General features: G+C 32.4%; 1 protein-coding gene across 1 annotated transcript in view; it reads right to left on the bottom strand.

Moving 5' to 3' along the window:
* Positions 1 to 1474: 1474 nt before the first annotated feature.
* Positions 1475 to 26266, bottom strand: part of LOC119611317 (vitellogenin-2-like) — a 62702-nt gene continuing 37910 nt past the window's right edge. Inside the window, exon 2 of the mRNA XM_037966856.1 lies at positions 1475 to 1587. Coding sequence (XP_037822784.1) covers positions 1584 to 1587 — 4 coding nt within the window. The 3' untranslated portion in view covers positions 1475 to 1583. The remainder of the gene's footprint in view (positions 1588 to 26266) is intronic.

The raw sequence follows: 26266 nt of genomic DNA on the forward strand, positions 1-26266 counted from the left end.
CTAGTTCAGTTCTAGTTCAGTTTTAGTTCAGATCTAGTTCAGTTCTAGTTCAGTTCTAGTTCAGTTCTAGTTCAGTTCTAGTTCAGTTCTAGTTCAGTTCTAGTTCAGTTCTAGTTCAGTTCTAGTTCAGTTCTAGTTCAGTTCTAGTTCAGTTCTAGTTCAGTTCTAGTTCAGTTCTAGTTCAGTTCTAGTTCAGTTCTAGTTCAGTTCTAGTTCAGTTCTAGTTCAGTTCTAGTTCAGTTCTAGTTCAGTTCTAGTTCAGTTCTAGTTCAGTTCTAGTTCAGTTCAAGTTCTGTTCAAGTTCTGTTCTAGTTCTTTTCTAGCTCTGTTCAAATTCTGGTTCTAGTTCAGTTCCAATTCCCTTCTGGTTCCCTTTTTAAGACCAAGAATCACTTCCTTAAACTCCCAGCGGCAGCAAATCTCTTTTCCCTTAAAGGTTTAATAAAATCCCCAAAAAGCACTCAGTGGTATTTCAAGTATTTTTATAAACACAAATATTTAAGCCTTTCAAAATCACATTCTGCCCCGTACTTCTGCAGTCTTACACCTGACACCCCCTTCCTCTATCTTGTCCCACTTGATGGCTGATGTAATATTAAAGAAAATTCTTTTTAATCTTTCTGGCACTTCTTCATCATCTTGTATGCTGCTGTTGCTGCTTAATTTCATTGTAGGACCCCTACTTTGATTGGGTTTGGTTTCGCATAAAAGAATCAGCAGTTGTTGTTGTTGTTGTTGGTCTCTGAAAAAAGTAGCTCTTGTTATGGTTTTATCGATGAGTAAAGAGAATGATGTCGATGTGTCGACAATGTTGAAGATGAGAAATCATGAAAATGACGATGATGTAGATGATGACCAACGCATTGCTTGTTGTAACCAAGAAAAAAAAAAGAAAGATACACATGTTTTGATAACATTGTGATGCAGTTCAACACTCATTCGTTCATTATATTCATTCATTCCTTCATGCGTGCGTCCGTCCCTCTGTCTGTCTGTCTGTCCATTTGTCCGTCCTTCTTATAATGTTTTCAGTTACAGATACTGAGTAGTATTAGTATTGCTGTGGCCATGTGTGTAGATTTCATTTCATTTTGGGGCAAAAAGATTTTTCAATTTGTGATTAATTTCAAAAACGAGTTGTTCGAAATAATAACAGAAAAAAAATAACAACAACGACATGCTTAAATTGAGGGGTTCACATGTAATAAGAGTGTGTGGTATTAATACGTTTTGAAAATGAAAAATATCAAAAAAAAAATGGATCAAATGGGTGTGAATGCATAAAGTTTGGTAATTGAGACGAACTTTTTTTTTGAAAAAATTATATGAAATTGAAAAATTAAGTAAAAATGGTTTATAGCAAAGTATTGGAAAGAAAGTTGTTAAAGAAAGCAAATGTTTTGAGATCTAAAAGAAGCAAAGTATTTCAATTTACTAAATTGGTTTTATAAAACTTTAAAGAGGGTTTTCGAATTTTCCTTTAAAGCAGCTTATTTGAAATAGAGGCTTTCTATTGATCTGTGTTAATTTGGAAACATTTTTATAAAAATTACCTGATTTTGATATGTATAAAGATTAATCGCTTACCTGTAAAGAAATCAGAATAAAATATTAAATTAGTAAAGAATATAGAATAAATTTATTAAAAACTGTTCAAAATTGTAAGATATCGCAAGATCTCTCCTATAATTATTATAGCGTCAAGTCTATAGATCAGTCTGTAGTCCAGAGTATAGGTCAGTCAGAAGCCGCGACTATAGAACAGTCTTCAGTCGAGACCATAGTCTTGACTATAGATCGTTCTATAGTCTTGACTATAAATCTGTCTATAGACTTGACTTTAGATCAGTCTATAGTCATGACCATAGATCAGTCTATAGTCTTGCCTATAGATCAGTCTATTGTCTACAGACTTGACTATAGATTAGACTATATTCTTGACTATAGACCAGACTATGGTCTTGACCAAAGATCAATATATAGTCTTAACTATAGATCAGTCTATAGTCTTGACTATAGATCAGTCTATAGTTTTGACTATAGATCAGTCTATAGTCTTGACTATAGATCAGTCTCTAGTCTTGCATACAGATCAGTCTATAGTCTTGACCATAGATCAGTATATAGTCTTTATAGATCAGTCTATAGTCTTGACCATAGATTAGTCTATAGTCTTGACCATAAATCTATAGTCTGGACTATAGATCAGTCGATAGTCTTGACTATAGATCAGTCTATAGTCTTGACTATAGATCAGTCTATAGTCTTGACTATAGATCAGTCTATAGTCTTGACCATAAATCTATAGTCTGGACTATAGAACAGTCTATAGTCTTGACTATAGATCAGTCTATAGTCTTGACTATAGATCGGTCTATGGTCTTGACTATAGATCAGTCTATAGTCGTGACTATAGATCAATCTGTAGTCTTTACTATAGATCAGTCTATAGGCTTGACCATAGATCAGTATATAGTCTTAACTATAGATCAGTCTATAGTCTTGACTATAGATCGGTCTATGACTATAGATCGGTCTATGACTATAGATCAGTCTATAGTCTTGACCATAAATCTATAGTCTGGACTATAGATCAGTCTATAGTCTTGACTATAGATCAGTCTATAGTCTTTACTATAGATCAGTCTATAGTCTTTACTATAGATCAGTCTATAGTCTTGACCATAAATCTATAGTCTGGACTATAGATCAGTCTATAGTCTTGACTATAAATCAGAATATAGTCTCGACTATAGATGAGTCCATAGTCTTGACTATAGATCAGTTTATAGTCAAACATGAGTCTATAGTCTTGACTATATATCAGTCTATAGTCTTGACTATATATCAGTCTATAGTCTTGAGTAAAGATCAGTCCATAGTCTTGAGTATAGTTCAGTCTATAGTCTTGACGATAGTTCAGGCTATAGTCTTGACTATTAATAATTCTATAGACTTGAGTATAGATAAGTCTATATGCATGACTATAGATTAGTCTATGGTCTTGACTATAGCGTGGTCTATAGTCTTGACTATATATCAGTCTATAGTTTTGACTATAGATCAGTCTATAATCTTGACTATAGATCAGTCTATTGTCTTGACTATAGATCAGTCTATAGTCTTGACTATAGATCAGTCTATAGTCATAACTATATATCAGTCTATAGTCTTGACTATAGATCAGTCTATAGTCTTGACTATAGATCAGTCTATAGTCTTGACTATAGATCAGTCTATAGTCTTGACTATAGATCAGTCTATAGTCTTGACTATAGATCAGTCTATAGTCCTGACTATAGATCAGTCTATAGTCTTGACTTTAGATCAGTCTATATATAGTTTTGACTATAGATTAGTCTATAGTCTTGACTATAGATTAGTCTATAGTCTTGACTATAGATTAGGCTATAGTCTTGACTATACATCAGTCTATAGTCTAGACTAGAGATCAATCTATAGTCTAGACTAGAGATCAGTCTATAGTCTTGACTATAGATTAGTCTATAGTCTGGTCTATAGATTAGTCTATAGTCTTGGCTATAGATTCGTGTTATATCACTATAAAATCATTGCATTCTTAATATTTGTTCATAATTTAACACTGTCACTTGATTAATCTTTCAGTGAGTTTCCTTTTCAATCTCAATCATTTGTTTTCCCTGCCAAACCATTTCCAAAGAGATTTGTTTACCAGAAAAAAAACGTTCATTTCCTTCAAATGAAGCGAAACAATTTGTGACTATTGATTAAAGTTTTTTGTAATGCTGATGACTCTTGTTGTTTGCGTATTATGGCTACAACATTTCGTTGACAATTCTTGACAAGAACAAAAGCAGCCAAAAAAAAAAGGAAATTGATTTCTTTTCCTCACCATTCATCTAAAGGAAGATATTTTGGCAGAGGATATTTACTCTAGTTCCCCCAAAAAGAAAGACGACATAACAATACAATAAAATGATTGGATTAATGAAAAGGAAAAAAAAGACAAGTTTTGCTAAAATAACTTCAAATACAGAAAAAGAAACTAAGGAAACACGACTGATGGAATTCAATTAAGTATAAATCGGTTTAAAGATTTAAAGTTAAGAAAATCAAAACTGGTAGCCTAATAGTGTGGTTATAGTGTGGGCTATAAAATGCTTTAGCACCTTTAAAAAGTTTTGAAAATAGTCTTTAAGTAGCAATAGCATCCATTCAACGAAAACGGATATCATTCATTAACATGTTTTTATGTTTTTACTAACAGTATATACTTAATTATTATATACTTTTTAATATATAAATTCTTAGGTAAAACTTGTGTAAACTTTTTAGTAAAATTTCTATGTAGACAACAATGAATTATGGCTAATTACCAAGTTGGCAAGTAAAGTAACAAATAAACAAACAAAAAACGCCTTAAAGTAAGGTTTTTTTCCGAGTTTAAGTTGCATTTCAATGTGACGTCCAGTATGTATACTTTGGCTATTTAAAAACAAAACAGGGTTTGCCGAAACCAACGCCAAAGCAGAGCTGCCTCACAAAACTTTCGAAATCATAGATTTGTCCCTTTGAGATACTATAATCAGTCTATATCAGTCTACAGTCGGGACTATAGATCACTGAATAATCCCTACTATAGCCGTCGAGATTATAGATCAGTCTACAGTGGAGACTATTGATCAGTCTATAGTCGAGACTATATATCAGTCTACAGTCGAGACTATAGATCAGTCTATAGTCGAGACTATAGATCAATATAGTCAAGACTATAGATCAGTCTATAGTCGAGATTGTAGATCAGTGTATAGTCGAGACTATAGATCAGTCTATAGTCGAGACTATATATCAGTCTATAGTCGAGACTATAGATCACTCTGTAGTCGAGACTATAGATCAGTCCATAGTCGAGACTATAGATCAGTCTATAGTCGAGACTATAGATCAGTCTATAGTCGAGACTATAGATCAGTCTATAGTCTAGACTATAGATCAGTCTATAGTCTAGACTATAGATCAGTCTATAGTCGAAACTATAGATCAGTCTTTAGTCCAGACTATAGATCAGTCTATAATCGAGACTATAGAACAGTCTATAGTCGAGACTATAGATCAGTCTATAGTCGAGACTATAGATCAGTCTATAGTCGAGACTATAGATCAGTCTATAGTCGAGACTATAGATCAGTCTATAGTCGAGACTATAGATCAGTCTATAGTCGAAACTATAGATCAGTCTTTAGTCCAGACTATAGATCAGTCTATAATCGAGACTATAGATCAGTCTATAATCGAGACTATAGATCAGTCTATAGTCGAGACTATAGATAGATAATCTATAGTCGAGACTATAGATCAGTCTATAGTCGAGACTATAGATCAGTCTATAGTCGAGACTATAGATCAGTCTATAGTCGAGACTATGGATCAGTCTATAGTCGAGACTATAGATCAGTCTGTAGTCGAGACAATAGATCAGTCTATAGATCAGTCTATAATCGAAACTATAGATCAGTCTATAGTCGAGACTATAGATCAGCCTATAGTCGAAGCTACAGATCAGTCTATAACCGAGAATATAGATCAGTCTATAGTCTCGACTAGAAGCTAAAAATCTCCAAAAATCCCCTAAAGACACCTTTGCTGAAATCCCTTTGAAAATTACACACATTAAGCGACGCTACCTTACCAATGGTGAGTTAAATAATGTTTTACGAGCCTTGTCTATTTGTGGTCTTTTTGATGCTTTACAAGCAATTCTCACATCCCATAACATTGTCCGCCGCCATCACATACATCACACACATCTCTAAACCCCCACAAATAAACGTTCGTAAGACCATCAAACTAACATACCAAACATGCTCAAACTCCATACATTCCAGAAATCTATGGCTCAATAATAGCCCTCGGTGGCACTAAAATGTAACTGACGAAACAAAAAAAAGTAACAAAAACATATCCCCAAGGGTACAATACTAAACAAAGCTGACGATCATATATCTCTGAAAGTTATTTACGATTTAAGACTTGTTGGCTGGTAAGTAGTATGGATGTATGTAATGAATGTATGGTCTGCTAGAGTTACTAGTTCAATGTAGTTTGTTACAGAATGTGTAACCACGACAACCATGAGATAGAAGATACATATACCCGCCGCTCTAGAGCCCTTTTTCTATTTCATTTTCCATTTTCATTCTATGCTCATGTTCATGTCATTAGAGCCATTAATAAATTAACTTAATTTGTTTTTAAAGATTACACACAAACATACACACTCTTTAAAGTTATAGTGGAAGTTGAAATTTTAATTTGTTTTTTATTATTTTAAGATTTTTTGTTAATATTTTAGGAAAATGTGTTTTTTGATTGATTGTTGTAATATGTTGTTTCAAATTTGAAATGGTGTTTTGAAAGTGTTAAGAATATCCGTTTGAAATTGTGTTGGAATGTATGGAAAAGAACTGAACTAGAACTGAACCAGAACTGAACCAGAACTGATCTAGAACTGAACTAGAACTGAGCTAGAACTGAACTAGAACTGAACTAGAACTGAACTAGAACTGAACTAGAACTGAACTAGAACTGAACTAGAACTAAACTAGAACTGAACTAGAACTGAACTAGAACTGCACTAGCACTGAACTAGAACTGAACTAAAACTGATAGAACTGAACTAGAACAGAACTAGAACAGAACTAGAACAGAACTAGAACAGAACTAGAACAGAACTAGAACAGAACTAGAACAGAACTAGAACAGAACTAGAACAGAACTAGAACAGAACTAGAACAGAACTAGAACAGAACTAGAACAGAACTAGAACAGAACTAGAACAGAACTAGAACAGAACTAGAACAGAACTAGAACAGAACTAGAACAGAACTAGAACAGAACTAGAACAGAACTAGAACAGAACTAGAACAGAACTAGAACAGAACTAGAACAGAACTAGAACAGAACTAGAACAGAACTAGAACAGAACTAGAACAGAACTAGAACAGAACTAGAACTGAACTAGAACTAAATTAGAACTAAATTAGAACTGAACTAGAACTGAACTAGAACAGAACTAGAACAGAACTAGAACAGAACTACAACAGAACTACAACAGAACTAGAACAGAACTAGAACAGAACTAGAACAGAACTAGAACAGAACTAGAACAGAACTAGAACAGAACTAGAACAGAACTAGAACAGAACTAGAACAGAACAAGAACAGAACTAGAACAGAACTAGAACAGAACTAGAACAGAACTAGAACAGAACTAGAACAGAACTAGAACAGGCTAGAACAGAACTAGAACAGAACTAGAACAGAACTAGAACAGAACTAGAACAGAACTAGAACAGAACTAGAACAGAACTAGAACAGAACTAGAACAGAACTAGAACAGAACTAGAACAGAACTAGAACAGAACTAGAACAGAACTAGAACAGAACTAGAACAGAACTAGAACAGAACTAGAACAGAACTAGAACAGAACTAGAACAGAACTAGAACAGAACTAGAACAGAACTAGAACAGAACTAGAACAGAACTAGAACAGAACTAGAACAGAACAGAACTAGAACAGAACTAGAACAGAACTAGAACAGAACTAGAACAGAACTAGAACAGAACTAGAACAGAACTAGAACAGAACTAGAACAGAACTAGAACAGAACTAGAACAGAACTAGAACAGAACTAGAACAGAACTAGAACAGAACTAGAACAGAAGTAGAACAGAACTAGAACAGAACTAGAATAGAACTAGAACTGAACTAGAACAGAACTAAACCTCAACTAGAACAGAACTAAACCACAACTAGAACAGAACTAGAACTGAACTAGAACTGAACTAGAACTGAACTATAACTGAACTATAACTGAACTATAACTGAACTAGAACTGAAGTAGAACTGAACTAGAACTGAACTAAACTGAACTATAACTGAACTATAACTGAACTAAAACTGAACTAGAACTGAACTAGAACTGAACTAGAACTGAACTGAACTAGAACTGAAATAGAACTAAACTAGAACTGAACTAGAACTGAACTAGAACTGAACTAGAACTAGAACTGAACTAGAACTGATAGAACTGAACTAGAACTGATAGAACTGAACTAGAACTGAACTAGAAAAGAACTAGAATTAAACTAGAACTGAACTAGAACTGAACTAGAACTGAACTAGAGCTGAACTAGAACTGAACTAGAACAGAACTAGAACAGAACTAAAACAGAACTAGAACAGAACTAGAACTGAACTAAAACTGATAGAACTGAACTAGAACAGAACTAGAACAGAACTAGAACTGAACTAGAACTGAACTAGAACTGAACTAGAACTGAACTAGAACTGAACTAGAACTGAACTACTACTGAACTAGAACTGAACTACAACTGAACTACAACTGAACTAGAACTGAACTAGAACTGAACTAGAACTGAACTAGAACTGAACTAGAACTGAACTAGAACTGAACTAGAACTGAACTAGAACTGAACTAGAACTGAACTAGAACTGAACTAGAACTGAACTAGAACTGAACTACAACTGAACTAGAACTGAACTAGAACTGAACTAGAACTGAGCTAGAACTGAACTAGAACTGAACTAGAACTGAACTAGAACTGAACTAGAACTAGAACTGAACTAGAACTGAACTAGAACTGAACTAGAACTGAACTAGAATTGAACTAGAACTGATAGAAATGAACTAGACCAGAACTAGAACAGAACTGAACTAGAACAGAACTAGAACTGAACTAGAACTGAACTGAACTAGAACTGAACTAGAACTGAACTAGAACTGAACTAGAACTGAACTAGAACTGAACTAGAACAGAACTAGAACAGAACTAGAACAGAACTAGAACAGAACTAGAACAGAACTAGAACAGAACTAGAATAGAACTGGAACTGAACCAGAACAGAACTGGAACATAACTAGAACAGAACTAGAACAGAACTACAACTGAACCAGAACAGAACTGGAACATAACTAGAACAGAACTAGAACAGAACTAAAACAGAACTAGAAATAGAATCAGAACTGAGCTAGTACAGTTCTAGTTATCTTTCGATCTTTTAAAGCTTAATCTTTAAAAAACACTTCCTCTTCTTTAAATTTTAAGTTCACTGAACTTTAGAACTTTCAAGAAATTACCTCCACTTGCTACAAAACTTTATTTCATAACTCCCGCCAAGATCGTGTATGTTACACACTTAAAAAAGATATTTGTTAAGTCTTGTGGTGTGTTCATTTTCAGATTTTTTTTTGTGAATATTTTATTATTGTAAAAATTTATTTAACAAGTCATTAAAATTGTTGACATTTTATGTTGAACGGAAAGATTTATTAAATTGTCAATACACGTTTGTTTGGGAGGCAATAAGAATGGACGCGTAAAACGTGATCGCTTGTGTGTGGGGGTCTCTCAGTTGAAATGTATGAGATTCGAAAAAATAATATAAAAAATAAATATAATAAACATTTAAATAAATAAAAATAAACACTTGTTTAAACAAAATAGAAACAAATTTATGACTTGAATGCAATGCAGAGATTTTTATTATTGCATTTTAAAGAACAAATAAATTTATAAACGATCTTTAGGGGAATGGATTTCGAAATCAGTGGAATTAAAACGGTTTCAAATTAATAGTTTTAAACTTTAAATAAATTCAACTTCCTAAAGATTTAAAACTTTTTATACAAATTTTATTAATTATACTAAATATTTTGACTTAAAACCTACTGATCTGTGATAAATTTATTCCAAAATTTAAGTTTTATTCAAAAACTACACCTTCTATTTATACTATTTAACGCCCTCGCCTTAACGCCTTCATTGTATTTTTATTACAACTTAAGACTTACAGAAACCACTAATACTGCTTAGAAACGTTTAAAGCAACACCAACAATAACTTACTTAAAAAAATTAAGCTTCTTTAAAAAAAAAAAAAAAAAAAAAACCAAACAAAAACTATGCTGATGATGATTCTCACTTTCAATAAAATTAAATTTGCATAATGATGTGAATAAAGAGCAACAACACAAGGCAGACACACCGATTACAATGACGGCGACGATGTTACCTTTCTGCAGAACTATAATAATAATAAATCCCTAAGTAAACAAAACAAAATATAGCCAAAGACCTAACAAGTCAAATCAAGCAAATACAAAAAGTAAACAAAAGAAATGAAAACTATAACAACAAAATTATACTACAATCATATACAGAGAAGAACAACAACAACTATAACCCGCTAATAATAGCAGACTCAACGAAAAAAAAAACACAAGGTGCTAATGAACTGTTTTCAATACAAGAATACTCAATAAAAATAAGAAGAAGCAGCAGCTAAAACAACAAAAACAATACAAAAATATTGAACACTTTTGTTTTACATTGTATGTCGTGTAAATATGTATGCAAACGTATGTGTAATACCGGTTTTAATATAGTGTTTTAACACGAGAGAGCCATACCTACAAGTGGCAACACATTTTTTAAGGGCTGGTAGCACAAAAATTGAAACCACAATTAAAACTGCAGGCAGCAAGCGTCCATCAGTTCTTGTTCAGTTCCAGTTCAGATCTAGTTAGTTCAGTTCTAGATCAGTTCTAGTTTAGTTTTAGTTCAGTTCTAGTTCAGTTCTAGTTCAGTTCTAGTTCAGTTCTAGTTCTAGTTCAGTTCTAGTTCAGTTCTAGTTCTAGTTCAGTTCTAGTTCTAGTTCAGTTCTGGTTCAGTTCTAGTTCAGTTCTAGTTCAGTTCTAGTTCAGTTCTAGTTCAGTTCTAGTTCAGTTCTAGTTCAGTTCTAGTTCAGTTCTAGTTCAGTTCTAGTTCAGTTCTAGTTCAGTTCTAGTTCAGTTCTAGTTCAGTTCTAGTTCAGTTCTAGTTCAGTTCTAGTTCAGTTCTAGTTCAGTTCTAGTTCAGTTCTAGTTCAGTTCTAGTTCAGTTCTAGTTCAGTTCTAGTTCAGTTCTAGTTCAGTTCTAGTTCAGTTCTAGTTCAGTTCTAGTTCAGTTCTAGTTCAGTTCTAGTTCAGTTCTAGTTCAGTTCTAGTTCAGTTCCAGATCAGTTCTAGTTTAGATCTAGTTAAGTTCTAGTTCAGTTCTAGTTCAGTTCTAGTTCTAGTTCAGTTCTAGTTCATTTCTAGTTCAGTTCTAGTTCAGTTCTAGTGCAGTTCTAGTTCAGTTCTTGTTCAGTTCTAGTTCAGTTCTAGTTCAGTTCTAGTTCAGTTCTAGTTCAGTTCTAGTTCAGTTCTAGTTCAGTTCTAGTTCAGGTCTACTTCAGTTATAATTCAGTTTTAGTTCAGTTCAAGTTCAATTCTAGTTCAGTTCTAGTTCAGTTCTAGTTCAGTTCTAGTTCTAGTTCAGTTCTAGTTCTAGTTCAGTTCTAGTTCATTTCTAGTTCATTTCTAGTTCAGTTCTAGTTCAGTTCTAGTGCAGTTCTAGTTCAGTTCTTGTTCAGTTCTAGTTCAGTTCTAGTTCAGTTCTAGTTCAGGTCTACTTCAGTTATAATTCAGTTTTAGTTCAGTTCAAGTTCAATTCTAGTTCAGTTCTAGTTCAGTTCTAGTTCAGTTCTAGTTCAGTTCTAGTTCAGTTCTAGTTCAGCTCTAGTTCAATTGTAGTTCAGTTCTAGTTCAGTTCTAGTTCAGTTCTAATTCAGTTCTAATTCAGTTCTAGTTCAGTTCTAGTTCCATTCTAGTTTGTTCTAGTTCAGTTCTAGATCTAGTTCTGTTCTAGTTCTGTTCTAGTTCTGTTCTAGTCCTGTTCTAGTTCTGTTCTAGATCTGTTCTAGTCCTGTTCTAGTTCTGTTCTAGTTCTGTTCTAGTTTTAGTTCTGTTCTAGTTTTAGTTCTGTTCTAGTTCTGTTTAATTCTGTTCTAGTTCTGTTCTAGTGCTGTTCAAGTTCTGTTCTAGTTCTACTTCAGTTCTAGTTCAGTTCTAGTCAGTTCTAGTTCAGTTCTAGTTCAGTTCTAGTTCGTTCTAGTTCGTTCTAGTTCTAGTTATAGTTCAGTTCTAGTTCAGTTCTAGTTCAGTTCTAGTTCAGTTCTAGTTCAGTTCTAGTTCAGTTCTAGTTCTAGTTCAGTTCTAGTTCAGTTCTAGTTCAGTTCTAGTTCAGTTCTAGTTCAGTTCTAGTTCAGTTCTAGTTCAGTTCTAGTTCAGTTCTAGTTCAGTTCTAGTTCAGTTCTAGTTCAGTTCTAGTTCAGTTCTAGTTCAGTTCTAGTTCAGTTCTAGTTCAGTTCTAGTTCAGTTCTAGTTCAGTTCTAGTTCAGTTCTAGTTCAGTTCTAGTTCAGTTCTAGTTCAGTTCTAGTTCAGTTCTAGTTCAGTTCTAGTTCAGTTCTAGTTCAGTTCTAGTTCAGTTCTAGTTCAGTTCTAGTTCAGTTCTAGTTCAGTTCTAGTTCAGTTCAGTCAGTTCTAGTTCAGTCTAGTTCAGTTCCAGATCAGTTCTAGTTTAGATCTAGTTCAGTTCTAGTTCAGTTCTAGTTCAGTTCTAGTTCAGTTCTAGTTCAGTTCTAGTTCAGTTCTAGTTCAGTTCTAGTTCAGTTAGTTCAGTTCTAGTTCAGTTCTAGTTCAGTTCTAGTTCAGTTCAGTTCTAGTTCAGTTCTAGTTCAGTTTAAATTCAGTTCTAGTTTAGTTGTAGTTCAGTTCTGGTTCATTTCTATAGAAAACTTTGTTAACAACAAACTTTTGCAAATTGATCGCTTTAACGCTAACATTGTAAATCAACACACAAAGATTCGCTCTATCATTTACATTATAAAGCAATTATTTATTAGTGTTGTTGTTGCTGTGTTTGGGTAATAAAAAGAATCAATAACCTTCAATTGTTGTAGTATTTCGTATTATGTATAAAAATAGCACAGTAGTGCTTAATAATCTGAATCAAACATCTAAACATACAAATAGAATCACGTTATCATCGAATACACTTTACCCCCTTTGCACACTTGCTCCATCGGAGTTCTTGCTACTCTTGCAAAATATTCTCTAGTATTTAAATAAAAGCAACAAACAACAGAATACTGTATATTTTATATACAAGCACACTCACCTACACTAAATTTAAATTTATTGTGATAGTATCAAAACGAAACAGGTAAAATCCCAGCAAACATTTGGAGTTTATAGTTGTTTCAAAAACGTTTAAGTGTCTTTTAAAAAATCACTACCATGAGTTCTGAAGGCGACACTTCTACGAGAAAAAGTTATTTTCGAAAGATGGTATCAATACTAATACTTTGACGATTAAATGTGAAAACAATTTGATTGCTTTAACGCATGGAAGATACTGCTGAGTGACTTCCTCGATAAGAAATGTTTGCAGGGCAGTATACAGGGAAAGAAGAATGAGAGTAGATAGTAGGAATGTGGGGGAGAGGGAGTAGTTTATATGAAATAACAATAAAAACAAAAGCAATGTATATAAAGCTATAGGGTTTGTTTATGTGTGCTGGTGTTTGTGTTTGTTTACTTGTCTGTCTATTTGTAGTCTGTAGTGTGGAAAAAAATGCTAAAATTATGCAAATTTCTAAATAAAACAAACAATAATTCTTTTTTTCATTTTGTAGTGTATTTGTTTTTGTGTTATTTGCAAATGAGTAAAAATATTTAGAAACGTTTATCATAGTAATATTGTGTTAGATAATGGATGGAAAGAAATACAAAAAAATATAAATAAATTGTTATGAGAAATGTTAGGGCTAAACTAAACTTGTATTGAGGTAGTCTTGACGAGCTACACTTCTACGAAAATAGATAGACAGATAGATATGTAGATAGATAGAAAGATAGATAGATAGAAAGATAGATAGATAGAAAGATAGATAGATAGATAGATAGATAGATAGATAGATAGATAGATAGATAGATAGATAGATAGATAGATAGATAGATAGATAGATAGATAGATAGATAGATAGATAGATAGATAGATAGATAGATAGATAGATAGATAGATAGATAGATAGATAGATAGATAGATAGATAGATAGATAGATAGATAGATAGATAGATAGATAGATAGATAGATAGATAGATAGATAGATAGATAGATAGATAGATAGATAGATAGATAGATAGATAGATAGATAGATAGATAGATAGATAGATAGATAGATAGATAGATAGATAGATAGATAGATAGATAGATAGATAGATAGATAGATAGATAGATAGATAGATAGATAGATAGATAGATAGATAGATAGATAGATAGATAGATAGATAGATAGATAGATAGATAGATAGATAGATAGATAGATAGATAGATAGATAGATAGATAGATAGATAGATAGATAGATAGATAGATAGATAGATAGATAGATAGATAGATAGATAGATAGATAGATAGATAGATAGATAGACAGATAGACAGATAGACAGATAGACAGATAGACAGATAGACAGATAGATAGATAGATAGATAGATAGATAGATAGATAGATAGATAGATAGATAGATAGATAGATAGATAGATAGATAGATAGATAGATAGATAGATAGATAGATAGATAGATAGATAGATAGATAGATAGATAGATAGATAGATAGATAGATAGATAGATAGATAGATAGATAGATAAGATAGATAGATAGATAGACAGATAGATAGACAGATAGATAGACAGATAGATAGACAGATAGATAGATAGATAGATAGATAGATAGATAGATAGATAGATAGATAGATAGATAGATAGATAGATAGATAGATAGATAGATAGATAGATAGATAGATAGATAGATAGATAGATAGATAGATAGATAGATAGATAGATAGATAGATAGATAGATAGATAGATAGATAGATAGATAGATAGATAGATAGATAGATAGATAGATAAATAGATAGATAGATAGATAGATAGATAGATAGATAGATAGATAGATAGATAGATAGATAGATAGATAGATAGATAGATAGATAGATAGATAGATAGATAGATAGAAAATAGATAGATAGATGAAAAAGTATCTTCTTAATACACTTTTTTACACAAAAAGAATAAGATTTTCAGGGAAATCTTTTAATAGAAAATGTCCGACATTAAAAATTTTGTATTCAATTTCTTGTTGACTATAATTTGCAAGACCTTATCATACAATCTGCAGCTTACAAGCTAATTTTTTTCCTCTATCCGATTACTTTTCAGTCTTTTGCCGCTCGGCACGTTTAATTAAAGTCACTAAAGAAAATACTAGAAACCACAAAAAAACACGAAACGAAAAGGAAACTATCAGATCAAAAGCCCAACAAAGATTGGTTACGATTTCTAAAAGATAATAATAAAGTATATTATTTAGATTGTTGTTACAACAAAGTCGAAAACGTTTTGAACAAAAAGGGGGGTTTCTTTAACATTGAACGCATAGTATAGTTAATAGATGTAATAGTCAAAGTAACACACATTTACACATGCTATGGATATTGTATTAGGCGTCGACTTTGCGCTGTGTTATATGTATGTATGTGTGATATGAACGATATGAAAATGTGATAGAAATGTGCAAAGAACTAGTGAGAAACTTAAGTTTAGTCAGAAATTTAAAGGAGTGGTGTGGTTGACGACGTTTTTAGGCTATAGGCCAGAATATAATGTGCCTATAGTCCAGACTATAGTCAGTCTATAGTCCAGATTATAGTCAGTCTATAGTCCAGACTATAGTCAGTCTATAGTCCAGACTAGTCAGCCTATAGTCCAGACTATAGCCAGCCTATAGTCCAGACTATAGTCAGCCTATAGTCCAGACTATAGTCAGCCTATAGTCCAGACTATAGTCAGCCTATAGTCCAGACTATAGTCAGCCTATAGTCCAGACTATAGTAAGCCTATAGTCCAGACTATAGTCAGCCTATAGTCCAGACTATAGTAAGCCTATAGTCTAGACTATAGTCAGCCTATAGTCTAGACTATAGTCAGCCTATAGTGTGTGGTTTGGTTGATGACGTTGGTTGATAGTCAGCCTATAGTCCAGACTATAGTCAGCCTATAGTCCAGACTATAGTCAGCCTATAGTCCAGACTATAGTCAGCCTATAGTCCAGACTATAGTCAGCCTATAGTCCAGACTATAGTCAGCCTATAGTCTAGACTATAGTCAGCCTATAGTCCAGGCTATAGTCAGCCTATAGTCCAGACTGTAGTCAGCCTATAGTCCAGACTGTAGTCAGCCTATAGTCCAGACTATAGTCAGTCTATAGTCCAGACTATAGTCAGCCTATAGTCCAGACTATAGTCAGCCTATAGTTCAGCCTATAGTCCAGACTATAGTCAGCCTGTAGTCCAGACTATAGTCAGCCTATAGTTCAGACTATAGTCAGCCTATAGTCCAGACTATAGTCAGCTTATAGTCCAGACTATAGTTAGCCTATAGTCCAGACTATAGTCAGCCTGTAGTCGCGATAAAAACAATCTGTAAGTTAGATAAAACTCGGTAGTTGAGACTACATTGAATCAATATCAAAGACTATAGTCTGCCTATTGATTTCATTCTTTTAAACCTCTTGTGGTCTTAAAATTGATTGTGCATGTTAAAGTCTACACAGTTGTTTCTAACTTTTAATACTTAGAAGGGGAGTTTAGGAGTTCAAAATGATAACAAGTCGTAAATGTTATTTTTTCTTTTCGTATTATAAAAATAAACTAGAAAACCTGTTACAAAAACCAAAAACGTAGCGTTAGATGTTTAAAGATAAAGATAAAGCTAAAGTTTCTTTAATAAAAATCTTAACTTTTTTTTGTTGGTTTTAACTCAAAAAAACTCTAACACACCGATATAGTAACTTTGTTCCCCTACTAAAATAAAAACAACTTAGAAACAAACTTTTTAGTTAAAGATGAAAAGCCTGAACACTAGATATCCCAACAGAAAGACCAGCAGACAGACAGACAAAACAGTCAGTATGTCAGTTAGACAAACGTTTGGTCATTCATTCTAAACCATCTGGGACAAACTTAAGAGAGGCGAGCTATAGACTAAAGAAGTCGTTGAATACGAATTAACAATCATTTGAAATTCACTTCCTGATTGTAAAAAAAAGCGAAAAATATATAGTATTCTATAGTCATTCAATTAAAATACAATAAGAATTTGTTTTTCGAGTGAAAGACAAGTAAGATTTTTTTTTTATTTTCTTTTTTGTGCTTTTTTTGCAATTTGTTTTATTATGGTCGTTTATCATTAAATGGAAATCTTGTTAAAGTAACTGTTAATTAACTGTGAATTTAATTAATTTTATGGCAAAAATTTATGTAAAAGAAAAGAATTAAAAAAATCAAATTATTGCACATTTAAAATTTTAAATGCTTTTTATAAAAAAAATTTAGAATGAAATGGGATCAGAATTGAGATAATTAATGTAAACCTGTGGTACACGGGAAGGAATATAGACTAACTCAACTGTGGACTAAAACTAACTATAATGTGTACTATAGATAACTATAGTCTGGACTATAGGCTGACTATAGTCTGGACTAAAGACTGACTATAGTCTGGACTTTAGACTAACTATAGTCTGGACTATAGACTAACTATAGTCTGTACAATAAACTAACTATAGTCTGGACTATAGACTAACTATAGACTGGACTATAGACTAACTATAGTCTGTACAATAAACTAACTATAGTCTGGACTATAGACTAACTATAGTATGGACTATAGACTAACTATAGTCTGTACAATAAACTAACTATAGTCTGGACTATAGACTAACAATAGTCTGGACTAGAGACTAACTATAGTCTGTACAATAAACTAACTATAGTCTGAACTATAGACGAACTATAGTCTGGACTATCGACTAACTATAGTCTGCACTATAGACTAACAATAGTCTAGACTATAGACTAACTATATACTGGACTATAGACTAACTATAGTCTGGCCTATAGACTAACTATAGTCTGGACTATAGACTAACTATTGTCTGAACTATAGACTAACTATAGTCTGGACTATAGACTAACTATAGTCTGAACTATTGACTAACTATAGTCTGAACTATTGACTAACTATAGTGTGGACTATAGACTAACTATAGTCTGGACTATAGACTAACTATAGTCTGAACTATAGACTAACTATAGTCTGGACTATAGCCTAACTATAGTCTGTAGAATAAACTAACTATAGTCTGGACCATAGACTAACTATAGTTTGGACTATAGACTAACTATAGTCTGGACTATATTCTGGACTATAGACTAACTATAGTCTGAACTATAGACTAACTATAGTATGGACTATAGACTAACTATAGTATGGACTATAGACTAACTATAGTCTGGACTATAGACTAACTATAGTGTGGACTATAGACTGACTATAGTCTGATCTATAGACTAACTATAGTCTGATCTATAGACTAACTATAGTCTGGACTATAGACTAACTATAGTCTGGACTATAGACTAACTATAGTCTGAACTATAGACTAACTATAGTCTGGACTATAGACTAACTATAGTCTGGACTATAGACTAACTATAGTCTGGACTATAGACTAACTATAGTCTGGACCATAGACTAACTATAGTCTGGACTATAGACTAACAATAGTCTGGACTGGAGACTAACTATAGTCTGGACTAGAGACTAACTATAGTCTGTACAATAAACTAACTATAGTCTGAACTATAGACTAACTATAGTCTGGACTATCGACTATCTATAGTCTGCACTATAGACTAACAATAGTCTAGACTGTAGACTAACTATAGTCTGGACTATAGACTAACTATAGTCTAGACTATAGACTAACTATAGTCTGGACTATAGACTAACTATAGTCTGAACTATAGACTAACTATAGTCTGGACTATAGACTAACTATAGTCTGAACTATTGACTAACTATAGTGTGGACTATAGACTAACTATAGTCTGGACTATAGACTAACTATAGTCTGAACTATAGACTAACTATAGTCTGGACTATAGACTAACTATAGTCTGGACTATCGACTATCTATAGTCTGCACTATAGACTAACAATAGTCTAGACTGTAGACTAACTATAGTCTGGACTATAGACTAACTATAGTCTAGACTATAGACTAACTATAGTCTGGACTATAGACTAACTATAGTCTGAACTATAGACTAACTATAGTCTGGACTATAGACTAACTATAGTCTGAACTATTGACTAACTATAGTGTGGACTATAGACTAACTATAGTCTGGACTATAGACTAACTATAGTCTGGACTATAGACTAACTATAGTCTGGACTATATTCTGGACTATAGACTAACTATAGTGTGAACTATAGACTAACTATAGTCTGATCTATAGACTAACTATAGTCTGATCTATAGACTAACTATAGTCTGGACTATAGACTAACTATAGTCTGGACTATAGACTAACTATAGTCTGAACTATAGACTAACTATAGTATGGACTATAGACTAACTATAGTATGGACTATAGACTAACTATAGTATGGACTATAGACTAACTAAAGTCTGGACTATAGACTATCTATAGTCTGGACTATAGACTAACTATAGTCTGGACTATAGACTAACTATAGCCTGGACTATAGACTAACTATAGTCTGGACTATAAACTAACTATAATCTGGACTATAGACTAACTATAGTCTGAACTATAGACTAAGTATAGTCTGGACTATAGACTAACTATAGTTTGGAATATAGACTAACTATAGTCTGGAATATAGATTAACAATAGTCTGGACTATAGACTATCTATAGTCTGGACTATAGACTAACTATAGTCTGGACTATAGACTAACTATAGTCTGGACTATAGTTATAGTTATTATAGTCTGGACTATATAATAACTATAGTCTGGACTATAAACTAACTATAGCCTGGACTACAAATAGACTATAATCTGGTCTATAGAAAAACTTTAGTCTGGTCTATAGATAAATTATAGTCTAAGCTATATACTAACTAAAATATTGACTATGGACTATAAATTAAATTGATTTATATCCAACAGTGCCCCAGCCACGATGTCTGCTTTCAAAATCACAATTATAACTCGTTTTCGTATTCAATTTCCTATAACTTTATTAAAGAAGTTTCATATTTCTTTCAAATACTATTTAGTTTCAGAAAACCCTAAATAAACTGTTTAGAAGTTGAACTTAGTAGCTTAAACTTAAAGCTATTGTTATTTAAGTTATTAAAATACCACGTAGTGGCAATAAAAGAAAAACGTGGTTAATTTTATTTTTTTATTTTTTATTTTCAACTATAAATTATATACTAATTATGTTAAGTTTTAGTTTAACGTTATGAATGAGTTTTTGTATTTTTTGTAGTTTTGTTATAACTGAAAAAAATTAACTTTATTTAATTTATGCATAACAGCCCTAAGGGAATTTTCTAATAAATTATAAGTTTTTTTTTCGTTTCGTTTCTTTGAAATAAATAGTGGGTTTGAAATTGTTTAATTTTTATTAACATTTTTTATTATTATTTGTTTCGCTTTTATGAGTGCTTTTCTTTGTTTTTTTTTTAAGAATATTTAATATTTTTTTTAAATGCAACAGGTTGTTTGAACCTTAATAGAGTTTGTGTACGAGTACATAAGAAGTTGGTTCAGAATTTGAAAAAAAGAGAAATATTTATATTGGTGGAAAAAAACCTGTGTATGAATTTTAATGAAAATTGTTAGGTTTTTTTCCTTTGTATTTTATTTTTTTGTTATTTAATAACTTGTCAGAGTTTTTATTGTGTTTTTTCTTTCAAACATGCTTAAATACCTTTTTCAGATTTTTTTTGTAATGGTTGTATGGAGGTACACTTAGAAAAATAGCTCCAGGTATACTTAACAAATTATTTTACAGTAATTTGTAAGTCTGGATTATAGACCGACGTAGGTCTGGACTATAGAAATACTGTATTCTGGCTTAGTCTTGCCTGGGCTGGACAGACTATCGACAGACTCCTCTGCACTATTGTAAAATACTCTGGTCTATGGATAGGCTATAGTCGGGACTACAGATAGACTATAGTGGGGACTATAGATAGACTATAGTCGGGACTATAGATAGACTACAGTCGGGACTATAGATAGGCTATAGTCCAGACTATAAATAAACTATAATCTGGACTACATATAGTATATAGTCTGGACTATAGATATACTGTAGTCTGGACTAAAAATAGACCATAGTCTGGACTATAGACAGACTATAGTCTGAGCTATAGATAGGCTATAGTCTGGACTATAGATAGGCTATTCTCTGGACTATAGATAGGTTATAGTATGGACTATGGATAGGCTATAGCCTGGACTACAGATAGGCTATAGTTTGGACTATAGATAGACTATGGTCTGCAGTATAGATAAGATATAGTCTGCACTACAGATAAGCTATAGTCTGCACTGTAGATAAGCTATAGTCTGCACTATAGATAAGCTATAGTCTGGACTATAGATAGATTGTAGTATGGACTATAGATGGACTATAGTCTGGACTATAGATAGACTATAGTCTGGACTATAGATAAACTATAGTCTGGACTATAGATAAACTATAGTCTGGACTATAGATAAACTGTAGTCTGAACTATAGTCTGAACTATAGGTAAACTATAGTCTGGACTAGCGATAGACTGTAGTCTGGACTAGCGATAGGCTATAGATAAATTATAGTCCGGGCTATATATAAACTATAGTCTGGACTATAGACAGACTATAGTCTGGACTATAGATAGGCTATAGTCTGGACTATAGATAGGATATTGTCTGGACTATAGATAGGCTATAGTCTGGACTATAGATAGGCTATTGTCTGGACTATAGATAGGCTATTCTCTGGACTATAGATCGCCTAGAGTCTGTACTATAGATAGGTTATACTATGGACTATAGATAGTCTGGAATACAGAAAGGCTATAGTCTGGATTATAGATAGACTATAGTCTGGACTGTAGATAGACTATAGTTTGGACTATAGTTAGACTATAGTCTGGACTATAGATAAGCTATAGTCTGGACTATAGATGGACTATAGTCTGGACTATAGATGGACTATAGTCTGGATTATAGATAGACTATAGTCTGGACTATAGATAGACTATAGTCTGGACTATTAATAGACTATAGTCTGGACTATGTATAGACTATAGTCTGGACTATAGATATACTATAGTCTGGACTATAGATAGACTATAGTCTGGACTATAGATAGACTATAGTCTGGACTATAGATAGACTATAGTCTGGACTATAGATAGACTATAGTCTGGACTATAGATAAACTATATACTGGACTATAGATAAACTATATACTGGACTATAAATAAACTATAGTCTGGACTATAGATAGACTATAGTCTGGACTATAGATAGACTATAGTCTGGACTATAGATAGACTATAGTCTGGACTATAGATAGACTATAGTCTGGACTATAGATAGACTATAGTCTGGACTATAGATAGACTATAGTCTGGACTATAGATAGACTATAGTCTGGACTATAGATAGACTATAGTCTGGACTATAGATAGACTATAGTCTGGACTATAGATAGACTATAGTCTGGACTATAGTAAACTATAGTCTGGACTATAGTAAACTATAGTCTGGACTATAGTAAACTATAGTCTGGACTATAGTAAACTATAGTCTGGACTATAGTAAACTATAGTCTGGACTATAGATAGACTTTAGTCCGGACTATAGCTAAACTATAGTCTGAACTATAGATGGACTATAGATAGACTATAGTCTGGACAGGTAAACTATGGTGTGGACTATAGATAGACTATAGTCTGGACTATAGTCTGAACTATAGATAGACTATAATCTGGACTATAGATAGACTATAGTCTGGACTATAGATTGACAGGACTATAGTCTGAATAGATATATTAAAGTGTGTACTATTGAGAGACTTAAGTCTGGACTATGATAGACTAAAGTCTGTACTATAGATTAACTATAGTCTGAACTATAGGTGGACTATAGTTAGATTACAGTCTGGACTATAGATAGATAATAGTCTGGACTATATATAGACAATAATGTAAACTATAGATAGACTATAATCTGGACTAAACATTAAAATTCTCCACAATTTCTTGCAGTGTTTTAAAACGAATACGAAAAAAAATCTGATACAACACTATTCTTCTGCTTCTTCCTTTGCCGTAGGCATAAATAACAGCAATAATAAAAACAGCAACAACAAAAACACTAACAATTTTTGTGCTCACATAAGTGTATGATTATGGGCTGTAAACATGAAGTATGTTCAGTATGTCTGTATGTTTGTAGAAAATATTATGTTGGATGTGTGTTTTAATGTTTATAATTTATGCAAGTTGTTATTGCTGTTTTTTTTTTTCCTATACATTTTAAACGAGTCTACTCGTATTACTTTGCTGCTATTGCAAATACTCTTGCATACAAATAATAAAAATGCAGTGTGATAATAGAAAGAGTGATAGAGAGAGGAGTTGAATAGGGAGGTGAGCAAACAAAACACGCACATTCTTATTGTTTTTTTTTTTCTTCTTCTTTATGTTTATTTCTCTATTTACAGTTGCTGTTTTACAACACCACCAATAGAGTAGAGTTGGCAACATTTATAACATTCAATTTGAAAATTGTGTGATTTTTTTTTACAAAAAAGAAAAAGAAGAAGACATTGAAGTAAAAAACTTAAAAAAACATTCAACAAATTATAGACATAAACTGGTGTGTACATTCTTGTTTTAATGTTGTTTTTTTTTCTGTATGTGTTTTTTTTTTATAGCATTTTTTATGGATTTTGTCGGTGCATGTTCATTTTAAATCATACAAAGTTTATAAGAGACAAAAAAGAAATCCGATCAAAATCAAACTTTAGAATGTTTTTGTTGTTGCTGATTGCTATGCTTGTGCGAATTGTTAATTAATTGCTGACAATGTAAAGTCAGCAACATTGCTTTTAAATGAACAACATATTATGTTAAGTAAAAAGAAATATTAAGAAAAAAATTTATAAAAAATCTAATCAAATGGAAATTATTATGAAATTTCCGGTGGGTAAGTATCACAAACTAGCAATTGGTACTTTTTGTAAAAGTTTGTGATACTAAACTATTGTCAGAGCTATAGATGGACTATAGTGTAAACTACAGATAGACTATATTCTGGACTATATATAAGATAATAAGTCTGGATTATAGCATAGACTATTTCCTGGACTATAGACTACGGATTGGACTACGAATTGAGTATATATTACAGGCCGACTATAATGTGGACTATAAATATACTATGGTCTGGACTATTGATAGACTGCAGATATGCAATAGTGTGGACTATAGATGGACTATAATATGGACCCTAGGAAGACTATAATCCGGACTATAGACTGGCTATAAATATACTACAGACTGGACTAAAAACAGAACATAATATTGAGTATAGATATAGTACAGTAATGACTATTGATAGACTATAGTTTGAACTATAGAAAGACCATAGTGTGGACTATAGATATGCTATAATCTGATCTCTAGATAGCCTATAATCTGGACTATAGATGTACTATAGTCAGGACTATAGATGTACTATAATCCTGACTGTACTCTGGACTATAGATAGTCTATAGTGCGGACTGTAGATGGACTACGGATTGAATATAGTCCGGATTATAGATAGACTATAGTCAGGACTGTAAATAGACTGTAGTCTAGACTAGAGATACACTATAGCATGGACTATAGACAGACTATAATGTGGACTATAGATATACTAGAATCTGGAATATAGATAGTCTGTAGCATGGCCTATAGAAAGACTATAATGTGGACTATAGATAGACTATATTGTGGACTATAGATGTACTATAGTGTGGACTGCAGATAGACTATAGTGTGGGCTATGGATAGGCTATGGTGTGGACTAGAGATATACTATAGTGTGGACTATAGATAGACTATAGTGTGGACTATAGGTAGACTATATTGTGGACTATAGATTGACTATATTGTCGACTAAATATAGAGTGTAGTATGGACTATATATAGACTATAGTATGGACTATAGACAAACTATAATATGGAGTATAGATAGACTTCAGTCTGAACTATTGATAGACTATAATTGGAACTACAGAAAGACTATAATGTGGACTATAGATTTACTATAATCTGAACTCTAGATAGACTACAATCTGGACTATAATCAGGACTATGGATGGACTATAGATAGACTATAGTATGGACTATAGATAGACTATAGTGGGGACTATAGATGGACTATAGTCTGTACTACGGATTTAATATAGTACGGATTGTAGGTAGACTATAGTCAGGACTGTAAATAGACTATAGTCTAGACTAAAGATATAGCGTAGACAATAGACAGACTATAAAGTGGACTATATATACACTATAATCTAGACTATAGATAGTATATAGTGTGGACTATAAAAAGACTATAATGTGGACTATATATAGACTATAGTGTGGAGTATAGATGGACTATATTGTGGACTATAGATTGACTATATTGTCGACTATAAAAAGACTGTAGTATGGACTATAGATAGACTATAGTGTGGACTATAAACATACCATAATATCGAGTATAGAGAGACTACACTCTGGACTATTGATAGACTATAGTTTAAGCTATAGACAGACTATAATGTGGACTATAGATATACTATAATCTGGACTATAGATAGTTAGCAGAACTCTTACCAAAGTTCCAATCAAGAGTCCCCACAACTTTTAATACGTGCTGTAAACTTTTAATAAGCTTTCTTCTTGGCTTTTCTCGTCTCTATTATTTCCAAACTCCCAACTATTCTTCTGAAATCGTTTTTATACAAAATTTTTGAAACTTGAAAGAAATCAAACTAAACTTTCTTGTAAAACTGTTTAAAGAAACAACAAGATACAAATATTTACTTTAACTTCTACGAACTCCTAAATTGTAAAATAAGATGGACAACTTTCAAGAAATTTAAAAAATATAAAAAAATAATCTTTAAGAAAAATTTGCTTTATTTTGCCAGTCCAAAGAGATGCCAAGAAAACTAGGAAGACAATTGTGATGAAAAAAAAAAAAACAAAGAAAAATATTTCAAGAAATAAAAGTGGAAAGTAATAAACAAGTTGTAAAGTAAGTATCAGACTAAAACGAATATTAGGAACTGCTATCACTGTTTTGAGGAATATGAAGACAAAGAGAGAGAGAGAGATAGAGAAAGAAACATATAGTCGAGTCACTCGTTAACCAGCTGATTCTTGCTTTAAAAATTAACAATTTTCGAATTTGT

Source organism: Lucilia sericata, unplaced genomic scaffold, assembly GCF_015586225.1.
Source record: "Lucilia sericata isolate MDLA Ls3-8-SP2 unplaced genomic scaffold, ASM1558622v1 Contig001420F_arrow, whole genome shotgun sequence".
NCBI lineage: Eukaryota > Metazoa > Arthropoda > Insecta > Diptera > Calliphoridae > Lucilia > Lucilia sericata.